The sequence below is a fragment of the Nicotiana sylvestris genome, chromosome 6, assembly GCF_000393655.2.
Source record: "Nicotiana sylvestris chromosome 6, ASM39365v2, whole genome shotgun sequence".
NCBI lineage: Eukaryota > Viridiplantae > Streptophyta > Magnoliopsida > Solanales > Solanaceae > Nicotiana > Nicotiana sylvestris.
This window is the reverse complement of record NC_091062.1, coordinates 199894284-199911192: the sequence shown is the minus strand read 5'-3', so window position 1 is coordinate 199911192 and position 16909 is coordinate 199894284. Positions and strand designations below refer to the sequence as shown.

Here is a 16909-nt window from a genome sequence, read left to right as displayed (position 1 = left end):
ATTGGGAGGAAGTAAAGATTATAGGGGAGATGCTGTCAGTTTTATTATAAAATAAACTTGCCATACATTGTATGATAGTTGTACCTTCCACAACTTGATGACAATATTGTTATCGTTGTTGTAGTTTAAGGTGAAACGAGCTGAGTATAATGAGGTTATTGGACAGATTATGATAAGGTATGTTAAGGTAAACCTTTCTTTCATTTTGGCATGATCCAGTAACTACATGTGTTTGATAACGAGACATAAAGAGAAGTTCATATTCCTGAATTTATGTACATTTTCCCAGTCTCATAAGTTACAACATTCTCTCTTATCGGACTTCGTATTTAGTTTATTTTTATCTTCTGTCAGCCAAGAAAGCAGAGAGTCTATATATATATATATACAGTATTACAGTATTTTCACTACTATCGAGCTATAATCGATGGGCAGGCCCCTATAGGCAACCTCTGATCAGATGGTGAGTTATATACCAAGCTTATTGTGGCCGAGCGCCTATGAGCAAGCCCAGAATGACCGAGATACAGAGCCTAGTATGGCCGAGCACCTAGGAGAAAGCCTACTACAACAGAGCAGTTGCACATACAGAGCCTTATAGGGCCGAACAACTATTTTACATACTATATTGAGAGAGTTGAGTCAGTATCAGCAGGGAAGCATATCTTCAGATTATCTTTGACTCCTAGTTACTTTCAGTTATTATATTATCAGTTCAGTTTTAGATTTCAGTTATTCAGTTGCCTTACATACTCGGTACATTATTTCGTATTGTCGTCCCTTATACTGGGGACACTGCATTTCATGCCTGCAGGTCCTGATAGACAGCTGGATAGACCTTCCCAGTAGACGGAGCCAAACATCAGCTTTGTTAGTAAGCTCCACTTCCCCGGAGTTACCAGGTCTAGATCTTGGAGTCCATTATATATATATATATATAGGTATGATGGGTAGGTCAAGGTCCTATCCCGACTATGATACAGTTTAGTTGTCCCTAGAGGCTTGTAGATGAGTCGTGTACATTTTTATACTAGTACTGTAGCTTTACCATCCCTATGTAGATGTTTAGTTTGGTATTGTTGGTTTTAGACGTTATTTCAGATGATTCAGAATATGTCCTCATCGGCCTAAGTTGAGGGTTACCCCTCCAGAGTTCAGAGTTATAGAGTGGTATGCTCGGGCCGAGTATGGCATCGGGTACCGGCTACGCCTCTTCAGGTTTGGGGCGTGACACTCGGCACTCACACTCAGTAGGTACCTGCGCTCACTGGGGGTGTGTATAGACTCTGTAGGTGCTCCTTCAGCCTAAGCGCTATAACATAGCCAATCATGGCATGAATCAATAACAACTATTGCGGCATGCAACCCGCTTCCATCATAAATCAATATCTTCACAATCAGGCCCTCGGCCTCGCTCAGTCATCAATCTCCCCAGTCTCTCAAACTCACAATGTCATGAAAATCAGCACAAAAATGATGATGTGATGTATCAATAAATGTTGATAGAGACTGAGATATAATATGTAAATGAATATGTATGACTTAGTATGTAATTGCAATATAACCAAATAATTCAATAGCAGAAATGGCCTCGGTGGGTCCCAACAGAATAAGCATGTAGCCTAGACATGGTTTCTAACATGAATCACAACTCAAAAGCTCTAGTACATAGAGATGTCATGGTTACAGATAAGATCAGTTAACTACACAGTACCATCAAAATAACGGAGTCGCAATTCACACAGTGCACGCTCACACGTCCGTCACCTAGCATGTGCGTCATCTCAACACCAAACACATAACACGTAGTTTGGGATTTCATACCCTCGGCACCAAGTTTAGAAGTTCTACTTACCTCAAACAAGCCAAATCCAATACCGAGCAAGTCCAACGATGCTCCAAAATGTCATCCCATGCATACCGATATCCTAACAGCTCGAAACTAGCCAAAAGTAACTCAAATACATCAAATAATGCCAAAGGGAACAAACATAATCGATAAAGGTCGAATCTTTAATCAAAATCCTGAAGTTGACCAAAAAGTCAAACTCGGGCTCGCACCTTGGAACCCGATGAAACTTACAAAATCTGACAAACCATTCAATTACTAGTCCAACCATACTAGTTTCACCCAAATCCGACTCCGAATCGATGTTCAAAACTCAAAAATTCACTCAATGAAACTTTGGACAAATATTCCTAATTTTCTCTTTAAAATTCATAATCCAATTACCAAAACGATAGTAGATTGACGAAATATAACCAAAACTGAGAATAGAACATTTACCCCAATTCATATAGTGAAAATAGTCTCAAAAATTACCCCAAATCCGAGCTCCTCAACTCAAAATATGACCAAATGAACAAACCCTCGATATTAAATATTTTTTTCCAGTTGTTCTGACTCGTTTTGTATGCCAAATAATCTCAAAACATACTTTTGATGCTTCTAATGGATTTTTGTAAAATTTCAGTCAAGTTAGGCTTTTGAATCACTCAATTTGGCCTTAAAATGGGGGAGATATGATGTTTTGAAGTTTTAAATGAAGTCTAGAAATTTAAGGGATAAAAAATGATATATTCGTAATTATTTTACAACAGAATTATCAGCAATGAAAGAATTTGCGTTTTAGCACCCAAAACTCATTCGGAACCTCCCGGACACAAACCATATCTGCGTTTCAACCATAAAACACGCTACGAACCTACTCGCGCACTCAAAACACCGAAAAAAGGTCATTTTTACCTGATATTGACTATGGTCAAACTCCAAATCCTTAACTAGTTTCTCAACCAATGATCCAAAATACACCCGAGCTCCTCGGGACGCTATTCAATCATACCAACAAGCCTTAAAACACGATACAAACTTATTCGAAGCTTCAAATCACATCAAACAACAGAAAAACCACAAATAATACCTTAAATCAAACTTAATAAACTTTTGAACTTTCAACTTCCAAAACTCGTGCCGAACTATATTGAATCAATTCGGAATGACCTCAAATTTTGCACAAAAGTTTCAAATGGAATAACGAAGCTATTCCAACTCCAGGAACCAAAATCCGAACCCGATATCACCAAACTCAACTTCCGGCCAAACTAATGAACATTTCAAAATTCCAAATTGCCAACTTTTGCCAATTAATGCTAGATTCTTTAAAAAAACATCCAAATACAAATTCGGGCATACGCCCAAGTCTAAAATCACCATACGGACCTAATAAAACCATCAAAACTCTGAGCCGGGATCAAATACACAAAAATCAAACTTGGTCAACTCTTCCAGCTTAAAGCTTCAATCATAAAGTTCATTCTTCAAAATCGATTCCGAACAACCTCAAAACCAAAACCGATGATTCACATAAGTCATAATACATCATACAGAGCTACTCATGCTCCCAAACTACTTAGCAAAGTTCATATTCTCAAAATGACCGGTCGTGTCGTTACATCCTCCCCCACTTAAACATACGTTCGTCCTCGAACGTGCCAAGAATTGTTCTTAAGCCGCCAAATCACTGTGTAACCTTACCATGCACATATCCGGGAGTGATATCACATCACCCTAATCCATATAAGCCTGACGACACAATATAACTGAAAATCCTTAATTCAACATTAGCCCGTAACCTTATAATCCAATTCCCAACACCCGGAATTCCTTATAAGACCCGTATCTCGCATATATACACTGTATAAATCTGAACAAGTTGTATCAAGCCATAACCATAACCCAAGACGTAATCACATGACATAACATACTTGTATCAAATTTTCAATCACAGTAGCTGCTCAAAACAACCCAATACCGGTGATAAACCTCATATCAAACAAAATCTCGTTCTAAAATCTTTGTACACTGTCGATGATGAAAGAAACACGCAGAACCCATAACCATTCATCAGGTCAACAAGTCATGGAGCTCCCTCTCATTCGATAAAGATTATAGCAATTCCAAGACGAGTTCCGATATTATCCTTCCAAATATACCGCAATCAAATTTGATAGCTCTCATCCTACATCCGACGACTTTGTTTTATCAAATACCAGCTACTCTGCTAACATGCCACACCAATACTACCCAGAGCCACAAACTGTGCAATCCGTGCAAAAATACGCAACAATTCAAATGTACTCAAACATGGAAGATGACTCAAACAAGAGAACCGTCCTGCACGCTCAACAAGTACCATCACAATGCAATGATAAAACCTATCACATACCATATAACCATAATACATGAATCTAACACAAAGGATCATATCTCAACATAACTCTGTCGCAATACGCGACCCCATCAGAACACTGGCCCATATGAGATACCTCGAGCCACCATGCTCAACATCAATAACCATGTACAATTCGACATCAAGTACCCAAGGTGTATGACCATAACCACAGCGAAGCAAAAGATACAATGCCATACAAACCCGAAAGAATATAACTGATGTGCAATCAATCATGCATCACCCAAATATCCATTTCGCTCAAATTTGGCTATAAGGCCCCAATAGAACCGCACCATGTGTGCATATAACTAACAAATCACAACCTCTCGTAAAATAGAAGAGTAACTCACAGAAAATATCAGAATACGAATAAGCTCAACACCAACCGAATGGCACACCCCTTAACAATAGCAGTATGGAGTCGACCAATCTGATACGGTGTAGAATATACATACTTATTGGGCTTATCAATGAACCCCAAATCAACTCTGGCCACCCACAATAGATAAATAACCTCCGAAGGTCCACAATGAATGAATCATAACACTTACTATCATCTTTCTAGCTCTGGCCACAACTTCACAGTCCACAACCACGAAACAATCTGTTTCTGAGAACTCCTAGTCTCCAAATCCATGAACACATGAATCACCTTATCTAATCCCAACCACCACCCGAATGCCTAACATATCTCTCATGAACGATCATCCCACGAGGAACACTTCTCTAATTCTTTTGTGCCACATAGAAATATCTGAAATCAATAGTCGATCAACCAAGAGAACACCGCAATACCAAATAAGCATCTGTAAATCAAAACATAGTGCGCCTTCTGAAATGTATACTCTCCTCAAGCAATATTAAATAGTAATATCACTCACCTAGTCATTTGAAACCGACCATGTTGCTTAAGAACTCATGACCTTCTCTTCAAAACTGAACTATGACCTTGCACACGCAAATCTTAATCCCACACAACACACCGCATCAATCATGCCATCATGTGAAGAGTACGAGCATTTCATAATCAACTCTGAGTCGTCAACAGAATGCATACCCGATTAGACAAAAACCTTCCATTTGATCTCATCCAGGAGAAAATCCTAATATGCAACATGTTCCTCACGCCAGTAGGAAATACCCACCTTGAATCGTGATAAAAGTCATCGAGAACTTTTTGGAATATATTTGCACATAACCAAGCAATCAGAATTGAATCCCTCTAACTCAACCAAGCCACACAAGTTGCTGAGGCCTAAAATTATTGCCACAAAGCACCCTTAGAGACTCAACACATCATAAGTACTCAAAGAGCCAAGCATATCCATTACCATGCTGATCCAACCTATTACCAAGCTTTCCTAATTCTCCGAGTTCCTCGAATTACCCTCAAGTTGACATTTCACCTTGTCGGAACACCACGATTCTTACCCAAAGCTCACCACAAAATAGATCCTAGCATAAAACTGCACTGCCCTAAGGCTCAAAGCCGTTGTATTCCCTCTTAAGCACCCCAAAAGTACCATAATCGAGACATCCACTCTGAAGAAACCTTCTGTGAATCTAAAGACATTTTATCGACCTTCCTGATACTGAAATATAGAATCCATAATGATATAGAAAACTACAAGTCCTGACACCATTCGAGGAAAATCTCATATTCTAGCCATATACAAGTCCGAAAAATTCTCAATTGCTACATATAAATCTTGAACCCATTAGAACCTTTTCGAGAGTCTTCGATTCTGCTCAAATCTTGATTAAACCGACCAAATGGACCGAACGACTTGTGCCCCATTATCACACCAACACCCTAAGAAGTAATCCACACCTCTAAGCAACCGAGTGAATCCATACTCTATGCACACTACATCCGTCACGAATAACAAACTTAAATCCCATGATTCCCATATACCCATAAAGTGTAACATAACCTGTTACCAGAAATTTCTTTACTCGATTCACCCTCGATCTTAATCTCTACAAGTCATATCCTATTCATAAGTATGCCTCAAACCAAAACCAGTACAACATACAGCCACACAAACAAATCGGCGATAGCTGACTCCCCCACTTGGCTCAAAGACATAGAACAAAATGCTCAATGACTCGTAATACCCATACTCTATCATTGCCATAATCCTGCACCGAAGTTCACCTCAATCCTTCATAAGCTCATGCAACACAAACCATCTAATACCTACAAATCTCGCACTCATCCTCGTGATGGTCAGGTCAACTACTACAACTGATCCAAACTCAAATTACACAAACATAACCCACTGGTAGAAAAGAAAGCCTCCATAAAACATCATAAAAAATCACACATCCGAGATTTTCTCGCATGTTTTAACCCACCTGCCCAGCCTCAAAACGACATCTCTTTATACCTTTCCACAGCTACAACTACTACACAATTACTTAATCTTCCTGAGTATGATCTCATAACAAGACATAAAAATCCACTCCACTCCACGATTAAACAACATGAATGGTCTTCAACACACCCATAACTTGAGAATATACATCAAATCAAGACAGAAATCGAGCACCCAATATTCCTTTTTACATCTCAAGCAAACTCCTTTGGTCACATTCAAACAATCTAGACACTTCCTGTAATCACATCATACTCGTTATATAGCCATCCAACCAATCATCGAGCCATAAATTCCACTAATAGGGACACTACCATACTTATAAGTCCAAAAGCACGTGCTCACACAATTGAAATCCCTCTACTCAAGCTACAGTCAAAATCCGGCCTCAAGTCCTCCAAATTGGCCCATCATCAGCATGCCAAAATCAAATCTCACACCTCATCCATGGAAATCACAAACTGTCGATGCACAGTGAATACCAATTGCCCACATGTGCATACAAATGCGTGGAAGGAATTCAAAGAGTTACGCTTCAAGCTGAATCAATGCCACACGATAAAGAAAGAAAGATGAGAAGTTTATCCTAAATGCCCTGTAGCCTATTAGAGATAGGTATGCACGTCATCATACCAATCCGCATGACTCTACTAGACACTTGCTCATGACTTTTAGAATCTGTGAACATAGGACTCTGATACCAACTTGTCACGACCCAAATCCAACTAGTTGTGATGGCACCTAACCCAATCCACTAGGTAAGCCAATTAACAACTATCCAAATTAATGAGATTTTTCAACAAAGAAATGATAATAAAACTACTTTTATACAAGAATTTCCAAGGACTGGTAGTACAAATCATAAGCTTCTAAGATTTAGAGTTTACAAAGCTAGTATGAAATAAATACATCATCTGCCCGAATATACATAAACAGATTTTTCATAAGTTTAGAGCTATCATGAACAAGAGGCAGCTATAACTAGAATGTAGCTACATCTTCCGATGCAGCTTTAGATCCAGCTCTCACGGTACGCAGCAACATCAGCATGCAAGGTGCAGAAGTGTAGTATGAATACAACCGACCTCATGTACTCAATAAGTAACAAACCTAACCTTAGGTTGAAAGTAGTGATACCGATAGCCAACAACAAGTCATAACATAATAATAGTGCTAAAAGAATTAACTCAGAGATAAAATGGTCGACTTTTTTACAGTTTCGAAAAATAGGTATGCTTTTCAAGTATCTTAGTGAAAACCTAAATCTTTTATCGAAAACACCAAAAATATGAGTAAGTTTGTAAAACAACGATTTTTCCCAAAAGCCTTCAACGAGTAAATGTTTCATATTCAAATGGCATGAGGAAAAACACATCTCTATGCCTACATGTCAATGTATGCATGCCAACTGTAATACCATGCATTGACAAAACCATATGCATACTTTTGATGCATCAATGCACTCAGTCCTCCCAACCACTCAATCCTCACATTCACTCAGTCCTTAGAGCCACTCAGTCCTCACAGTCACTCAGTCTTCCCAATCACTCGGCACTCGCACTCAGAAGGTATCTACGCTCACTGGGGGTATGTACAGATTCCAGAGGGGCTCCTTCAACCCAAGTGCTATAACAAACCAATCATGGCATGAATCAATAACATCTGCTGCAGCATGCAACCCCCTTCTATCATAAATCAATATCCTCACAATCAGGTCCTCGGCCTCGCTCAGTTATTAATCTCTCCAGTCTCTCGGGCTCATAATATCATGAAAATCAGCCCAAAAATAATGATGTTATATATCAATAAATGGTGATAGAGACTGAGATATGATATGCAAATGAATGTGTATGTAATTGCAATATAAACAAATAATTCAACAGCAGAAATGGCCTCGATGGGTCCCAACAGAATAAGCATGTAGCCTAGACATGGTTTCTAACATGAATCACAACTCAAGAGCTCTAGTACATAGAGATGTCACGGTTAGAGATAAGATCAAATAACTACACAGTACCACCAAAATAATGGAGTCACAATTCACATGGTGTACGTCCACACACCCGTCACCTAGTATGTGTGTCACCTCAACACCAAACACATAACATATAAACCCGTGTTTCATACCCTCAGCACCAAGTTTAGAACTGTTACTTACCTCGAACAAGCCAAATCCAATACCGAGCAAGCCAAACGATGCTCCAAAATGCCATACCACGCGTATCGACATCCGAACGGCTCGAAACTAGCGAAAAGCAACTCAAATACATCAAATAATACCAACGAAAACAAACCAATCGATAAAGATCGAATCTTTAACCAAAATCCTGAAATCGACCAAAAAGTCAAACTCGGGCTTGCATCTCGGAACCTAATGAAACATACAAAATCTAATAACTCATTCAATTACGAGTCCAACCATACTAGTTTCATCCAAATCCGAATCCGAACCGATGTTCAAAATTTAAAAATTCATTCTATGAAACTTTGGACAAAACCCCCCAATTTTCTCTTTAAAATTCACAATTCAATTACCAAAAATAAAAATAGATTCACGAAATATAACCAAAACCTAGTAGAGAACACTTACCCCATTGCATATGGTGAAAATTTCCTAAAAATTGCCCAAATCCGAGCTCCCCAACTCAAAATATGACCAAATGAACAAACTCTCGATATTAAATATTTTTTGTCCAGATGTTCAGCCTCGTTTTATGTGTCAAACAATCCCAGAACTTACTTTTGATGCCTCTAATGGATTTCTTGTGAAATTTCAGTCGAGTTAGGCTTTGAATCACCCAATTTAGCCTTAAAATGAGGGAGGTATGATGTTTCGAAGTTTAAATGAAGTCTTGAAATTTAAGGGATAAAACTTGACATTTTCGTAATTATTTTACACCAGAAAATCAGCGACGAAAGAATTTTTGTTTTAGCAACCCAAAACTCATTCGAAACCTCCCAGACACAAACCAATATGCGTTTCAATTATAAAGAACGCTACGAACCTACTCGCGCTCTCAAAACACCGAAAAGAGGTCATCTTGACCCGATATTGACCATGGTCAAACTCCAAATCTTTAACTAGCTTCTCAACCAATGATCCAAAACATACCCGAGCCCCTTAGACCCCATCAATCATACCAACAAGCCTTGAAACATGATACGAACTTCTTCGAAGCTTCAAATCACATCAAACAACATAAAAACCACGAATCGTACCTCAAATCAAACTTAATAAACTTTTGATTTTCAATTTCCAAAACTCGTGCCGAACCATATCAAATCAACTCGGAATGACCTCAAATTTTGTACACAAGTTTCAAATGACATAAAGAAGCTATTCCAACTCCCGAAACCAAAATCCGAACCCAATATCACCAAAGTCAACTTTCGGTCAAACTTATGAACATTCCATAAATCCAAATTGCCAACTTTCGCCAATTAATGCCAGAACCTTCAAGAAACATCCAAATGCAAATTCAGGCATACGTCCAAGTCCAAATTCACCATCCGGACCTAACGAAACCATCAAAACTCCGATCCAGAATCAGATACACAAAAGTCAAACTTGGTCAACTCTTCCAATGTAAAGCTTCAATCATGAAATTAAATTCATTCTTCCAAATCGCTTCCGAACAACCTGAAAACTAAAACCGACGATTCACATAAGTCATAATACATCATACAGAGCTACTCATACCCTCAAACTACCGAGCGAAAAGCAAATATTCAAAACGACCGATCGAGTCGTTACAATAATAATATAATAGAGGGGTGAAGGAATTGATTAGTTTCGGTAGCGTTTAATTTCAAACACGACACATTAATCCCAATTCTCCTATAGAGATGTTAAATATAATTTGTAGTCTCAAACTACAAACTGTAGGAGGTCTTAAATCATATGATTTCCTTAAATGATTCGCCGACATGTTTGCTGGGAGTTCACGAGGAGGACATGCTTTCAGTTTGCTTGAACATGCAATTAAATTGTCGCAAATAATCTCCTCTAAGTTTATTTATCAGATTTACCTGCTTTGCTGTATACATTGTCTTGCCTCGCTAGTTTGCATTATTGTGAGTATAAGTTTTGTTCCTCATTATTTGCTTTGTTGTATCCACCTATCTTTAGTTGGTAAATAAAACTTTTTCATCCAGTACATGGATTTTCTTTCGTTCTTTATAAGAAATCAAATCAATTAGTTGGATTCCTTGTACTTAACACAACACTCGATTGAACAAACTAACTTGTAATAATATTGTCAAATTTGTCTCGTTCATAAAACAAACACCACAGAAAATGCCTTTCAGAGAGCGATAGATTTAGGTTAATGCACATATTCTTGTTGACTTTTCCAATACTTTGCACTCACTTTATTTCTACAGTAGTCATGCCATAAGTATGTCGGGAAAAAAATTTATTTACACCTAAAATTTACTCCAAACCAATGAAAACATAACATGCATCGTCTATTAGTAAGCAAAATTAATTTATTACTACTTTCTCCGTTCACTTTTACTTGTCCACTATAGAATTTGCACACCCCATAAGAAATAATAAATGAAGTGCATAATTTACCTTGATACTCATATTAATTGATGCATATTTTTAATGGATTTGAGAACATAGTTTGAAATGAGTAATTAATATTGAGGGTATAACAGGAAAAAAGAAATTGTCTTCTCTTCATATGTGACAAGTAAAAATGAAAATCTATTTTTAGAATACTGGACAAGTAAAAGTGAACGGAGGGATTACTACTTATCTATAGTATATTAATACAGTAAGATATAGTGTGTATATATCATGCGCAGGTTGAATGTGAAAAAGGGTATGAATAGTCTGGATGCAGCCACTTTAGGAGTCCCCATTGACGAGTATTTATCAAAAGGAGCTAAAGGAAAAATTGAAAAGAGATGAGGAGTGGTTATATAGTAAATTCTCTTAATCCTTTTGTTCAACAGACAGAATGGTACCCTTGTGCAATTCATGTGAGAACGTACTTTTGTTACCTCATTGACAATGGCTTTTGATCAACCAAGAAAAGAAGAGAATTAGTCAAACAGAAAAGATGGAAAGAAATCTTTGTAATTGCTAATTAATGGAAAAGAGAAGGGTTTCTTGAAGTTCTAATTTAACCAAGAAAATGACTAAGGAAAATGTGGTTATTCACTAATCACGCCACCGTGTATTCTCTTTTTCTTGTGAGTAACAATGTCACCGTTATTTGATATTTAATGTTGATTTATAGATTCATTTTCTGCTCTAGAATATGGTATATTAGCTGTTATCTTTAGTCAAAACTAAGGCACCTAAACTGAAATGGATAGAGTAAAACAACAAAAAGAAAAGGAAAAAACAAAAAGCCACGCTAGGTGGGCGTTTCCGCACAAGAATTGTAAAATTGCTGACAAAACTAAAAATTGTATTTGAAAATTAGAGTTGTGTTTGGACATGAATACAATTTGGAGATATTATTGAATATTTGTGAGTGATTTGAAATGAAAATTTTGAAAAATAATTTTTAAAGTTTTTCAAAATTCCGAAAAATTTCGAAATGCAACTTTGAGTAAAATTTAAAAATATCATGGACAAACACTAAATCAGAAAAAAATTGAAAATTTTTCAAAAAAAAAAAATCGTATGGCCAAATGGGCCATAGAAAAAGCAAAACAAAGGGGAGAAATTGAATAATAGCCACAATTTTAACGGTAATCGAAATTTAGCCACTTTTTATGTAAAGATAAATCTGACGAACACACTATTTATAATTCGTAAAATATTCCAGCATAATGTATTGGAGTTTCAGTATAATATATTGGACTTTCGATATAATATACTAGACTTCCAGCATAATATGTTGTAAGTTTATACATAAGTATTCCGATCTCCGGAATATTATGTTGTAACTTTATATATTTGGCTATTTTTTAATAGCAAAACAGTGACTATTTTGTAATAACTTTGAAAAGAAAGACTGAGAAAAAGCGCCAGACTGACCCTGGAGCAGAGACAGAACACTCCGCTTTGTCTTTTTGAATTTAATCATGAAATCCATCAACTGGTAGATGACCATAATCAGTAATTTAAAGCTATGGTTTCTTCCTTCTTTTTTAACACACTTTTTCTTGTACTATTACATTTTTCTTCACTCCTACAAAATGCTGCCTAATTATTCTACCTTAATTCTACAGCCAAAGCTGAAAATGCTACTACTAATCCTCCTCATTCACTCTCTCATCTTCTCCACAACATCCTCGGACTTAACCACCGACCGCGCCGCCCTTTTAGCCTTTCGTTCCGCCGTAGGTGGCCGTACATTCCTCTGGAACACCTTCAACACCACCTCCCCATGCAACTGGGCTGGTGTACAATGTGAAAACAACCGTGTCACTGTTATCCGGCTACCCGCCTCAGCTCTCTCCGGTAAACTTCCGGTGAACACCATCTCCAACCTCACGCGCCTCCGTACACTCAGCCTTCGTCTCAACAATCTTTCGGGTCCTCTTCCTTATGATCTTTCCAAATGTGTTGAGCTTCGTAATATTTATCTTCAAGGCAACTATTTTACAGGCCCGGTTACTTTTCTCTTTGGGCTTCGCTCTTTAGTTCGGTTAAATCTTGCTGACAACAACTTTTCTGGTGAAATACCATCCGGGTTTAACAATTTGACCCGATTGAGAACACTTCTTCTTGAAAGGAACCATTTTTATGGGTCTTTACCTGAGCTAAAGTTTACCAATCTAGAACAGTTCAATGTGTCTTTTAATAAACTAAACGGTTCTGTTCCGAGAAGTTTGGAGTCAATGCCTGTGGATGCTTTTCTTGGGAATTCACTCTGTGGGAAGCCACTTGGTATTTGTCCAGGAGGTGGGACCCAGCCTGCAATAGCTACTGCTGGAATTGAAATTGGGAATTCAACTAAGAAAAATAAGTTGTCCAGTGGAGCTGTTGCTGGGGTTGTAATTGGTTCTGTTGTGGGATTTCTTGTTTTGTTGTTACTTTTGTTTGTATTATGTAGGACGAAAAATGGCGAAAAAATGAGGTCTTTTGAGGCTGCTACAATTAAGCAAACAGAAACAGAAGTTTCAGTGGAGAAGCAAATTGTGGAATCAGAAAATGGAGGTATAAATAATGGGCATCCAGTGGCAGCAGCTGCAGCATTGAGTACAGGATTGAGTACTGGCGAAGAAAATGGAGCTAAAAAGCTTGTGTTTTTTGGAGATTATTATAAAACATTTGATTTGGAGGATTTGTTGAAAGCATCTGCTGAGGTTCTTGGTAAAGGAACATTTGGAACAGCTTATAAGGCAGTTTTGGAGATGGGTACAATTGTTGCTGTTAAGAGATTGAAAGATGTGGCTATATCTGAAAAGGAGTTCAGGGAAAAAATTGAAACAGTTGGAGCAATGAATCATGAGAATTTGGTGCCTCTTAGAGCATATTATTACAGTGGGGAGGAGAAACTTCTTGTGTATGACTATATGCCAATGGGGAGCTTGTCTGCACTTCTACATGGTAAACTCTATCACTGCCAAACTCTGATGCTTTTAATTTCCTTATTTTTGTAGATATGTACTATATTTTGTTCCAGCTTTTGGTATTTTGTTGGACCAATGCTACTTACCTCAGTCAATCTCTTTTCTTTATCTTTCTTTAGTATTAGATTAGTTTGTTTGAACATAGACGAGATTAAATGGAGCGATATGGACAGTAATAGCTGTTAAGTATCAGAGTAGTTAGTTTGACTTGTTGGTTACTTTGTAATATGCTTTGTCTGTGTTGGGGCCCTCAACCCAATGAAAATGTGATCCCAGAATTAAGCACTATTATTTCATATTATTTGCCCTTAGTCTTCATCATGTAAAGCATGCTTCTAATATAAGTATTAGGTTAAATCTAAAGTTGTTTGTAATTAAAAGCAATAAGTAGTACTTATTTGATTTAGTGATATCATTATAGCCAAAGGACCCTTTGTCATTTTGTAGGTCACCTGTCCATATACAGGGGAGAGTTGCACAAGCACAACATATAATCTTTCACTTAGCCCTACATTTGTAGGGTCTACAATTATATGCTGAATACTGGAGATTAGTTTTCCGGCATGTGAATCTTGTATGAACTTATACATTGTTTGCCTATGGAATACTTGAAACTTGTCAAAGTGAGCTGTTTGCTGCACTGTAACCTTCTTTCTATTCATTACAATTTCTTTAATTTGCTAGGAAGCAAGGGGGCTGGTAGAACGCCGTTGAATTGGGAAATCAGGTCAAGTATAGCCCTGCAAATTGCACAAGGCATCGATTACCTACACTCTCAAGGTCCTAATGTCTCCCACGCGAATATTAAATCATCTAATGTTCTTCTCACCAAATCATACGAAGCACGAGTCTCAGATTTTGGCCTGGCTAACTTAGTTGGACCACCATCCTCCCCGACTCGAGTAGCAGGATATCGTGCTCCAGAGGTAACAGATCCTCGTAAGGTTTCTCAAAAGGCAGATGTCTATAGCTTTGGAGTATTACTATTGGAGCTTCTAACTGGAAAAGCACCTACTCATGCACTCTTGAATGAAGAAGGTGTTGACTTACCAAGGTGGGTTGAATCTGTAGTTCGCGAGGAATGGCCTTCTGAAGTTTTCGATATTGAACTCCTCAGATACCAGACTGCTGAAGAAGAGATGGTCCAACTATTGCAGCTAGCAATAGATTGTACTGCTCAATATCCTGATAATCGACCTTCAATGTCCGAGGTCTCTAAGAGGATTGAAGAACTTCGACGTTCAACCTTGCATGAACACTATCTTGTCAATGCAACAGATTTAATTGGTCCTTAGTCTTGAGAAGTGCAGTAATTAAACCAAAATCAGACTCATCACCAATATACAGAGGCCAATTTTAAGCATATTGAGCTTGTTATTTGTTGCGTGAAACGAATTTAAATGGAGAAACATGGTCAGGGATTTCATATATCCAACCCAAACTTGTTTGAACTGAGGCATACTTGTAGTTGTTGTTATTGAACTTGTTCTTTATTAGGGATGTCTTATTTCATTTTGAGTTAACAGATTATGGCCCCTTTTGTCAAAGTCCCTATTGTAGTTGAGCCTTTCATTTTCATTTGGGGGGCCAATATCTGCACTATTTATTCTTGTTGGGTAGAATGCTTTCTGTAATTATTAGTACTTCAGCTTTTACTTTTGCCTTTTCTTTTTCTAACTGTCAGTGACAGTTATCTGAATATAAGAGGCATGCGTGCATGTGATTGATATGCTGAAGCCAGCAGAAAGATTACAGTGATGGTAGACAAAGTGGGGCATGTAAGAAAAACTCAGTTCTATCACTTAGTGGGCGTTTGGACATAAAAACTATGAAATTTCGGGAAAAAGAAATTATTTTGCAAGTTGAAAACGGTATTTGAAAATTAGAATTTCATTTGGACATAAATATAATTTAGAACTATTTTTGAAATTTTGCGAGTACTTTGAACTGAAAATTTTGAAAAACAGTTTTTGGAGTTTTTCAAATTCCAAAATTCAACTTAATTTTTTTTTTGGCCAAACGGGCCCTTATTAGGGCCACTTGGAAGATAGACCAAACCATTGAAACATTTTGAAACATATCAAAATCTCATCTTCCTTGGATTTTGGCACAACTGATTTTAACATGTTAGAAATAAGCTTAATATAATAATGGTGAAAACATATATTTAATTAATGTCATAAAAGGAAACGGTGTTGGCGTGTTGCAACTTACACGAAATGGGAGAAACCAATTATTAGAATAGTAACCTACACTTTGTAGTACAATTTGAACTCAAACCACATTTTCTTTAGACTATGGTGACAACATGTCTATTTGATTTCGTTGTATTCTATACCAAAAGCTTATTTTATAAAATTTATATCATCTAAAAAGAATCTATCTATTTATCTATATAGAATAGGAGAAGCAAAAGCACTACATTAAGACAAGTATCTTAACCACAAAAAGGCAAGTGGCATTGTTAAGGCAAAATAAACTACTTTTCTAACTAATTTTTTTTTTAAAATTTTAAATTTTGAATTAATTGGTTACACTACTTGAATTAATAAATATAGATTATCTTATAATTATCAATAAAAATAAAAATACAAAAAAATATTCTACTCATTTAAATTGGAGTTTTAAAATTATTTTACAATAAAAAAACAAAAAATAAAAAACTACCAATTCAAATTGAAAAGTAATTTCTTCCTAATATAGTAGTAGTAGTAGTAGAGTGTGTGTGTGTGTGTGTATATATATATATATGGGAGTAGT

General features: G+C 37.1%; 1 protein-coding gene across 1 annotated transcript; it reads left to right on the top strand.

The window, feature by feature from the left end:
* The first annotated feature begins 12644 nt into the window (after positions 1-12644).
* LOC104228089 (probable inactive receptor kinase At1g48480) lies at positions 12645-15878 on the top strand. Its single transcript, XM_009780491.2, has 2 exons — positions 12645-14126; positions 14834-15878. Exons 1-2 carry the CDS (start codon positions 12677-12679, stop codon positions 15442-15444), a joined length of 2061 nt encoding a protein of 686 aa, XP_009778793.1. The 5' UTR covers positions 12645-12676; the 3' UTR covers positions 15445-15878.
* Positions 15879-16909: the final 1031 nt, after the last annotated feature.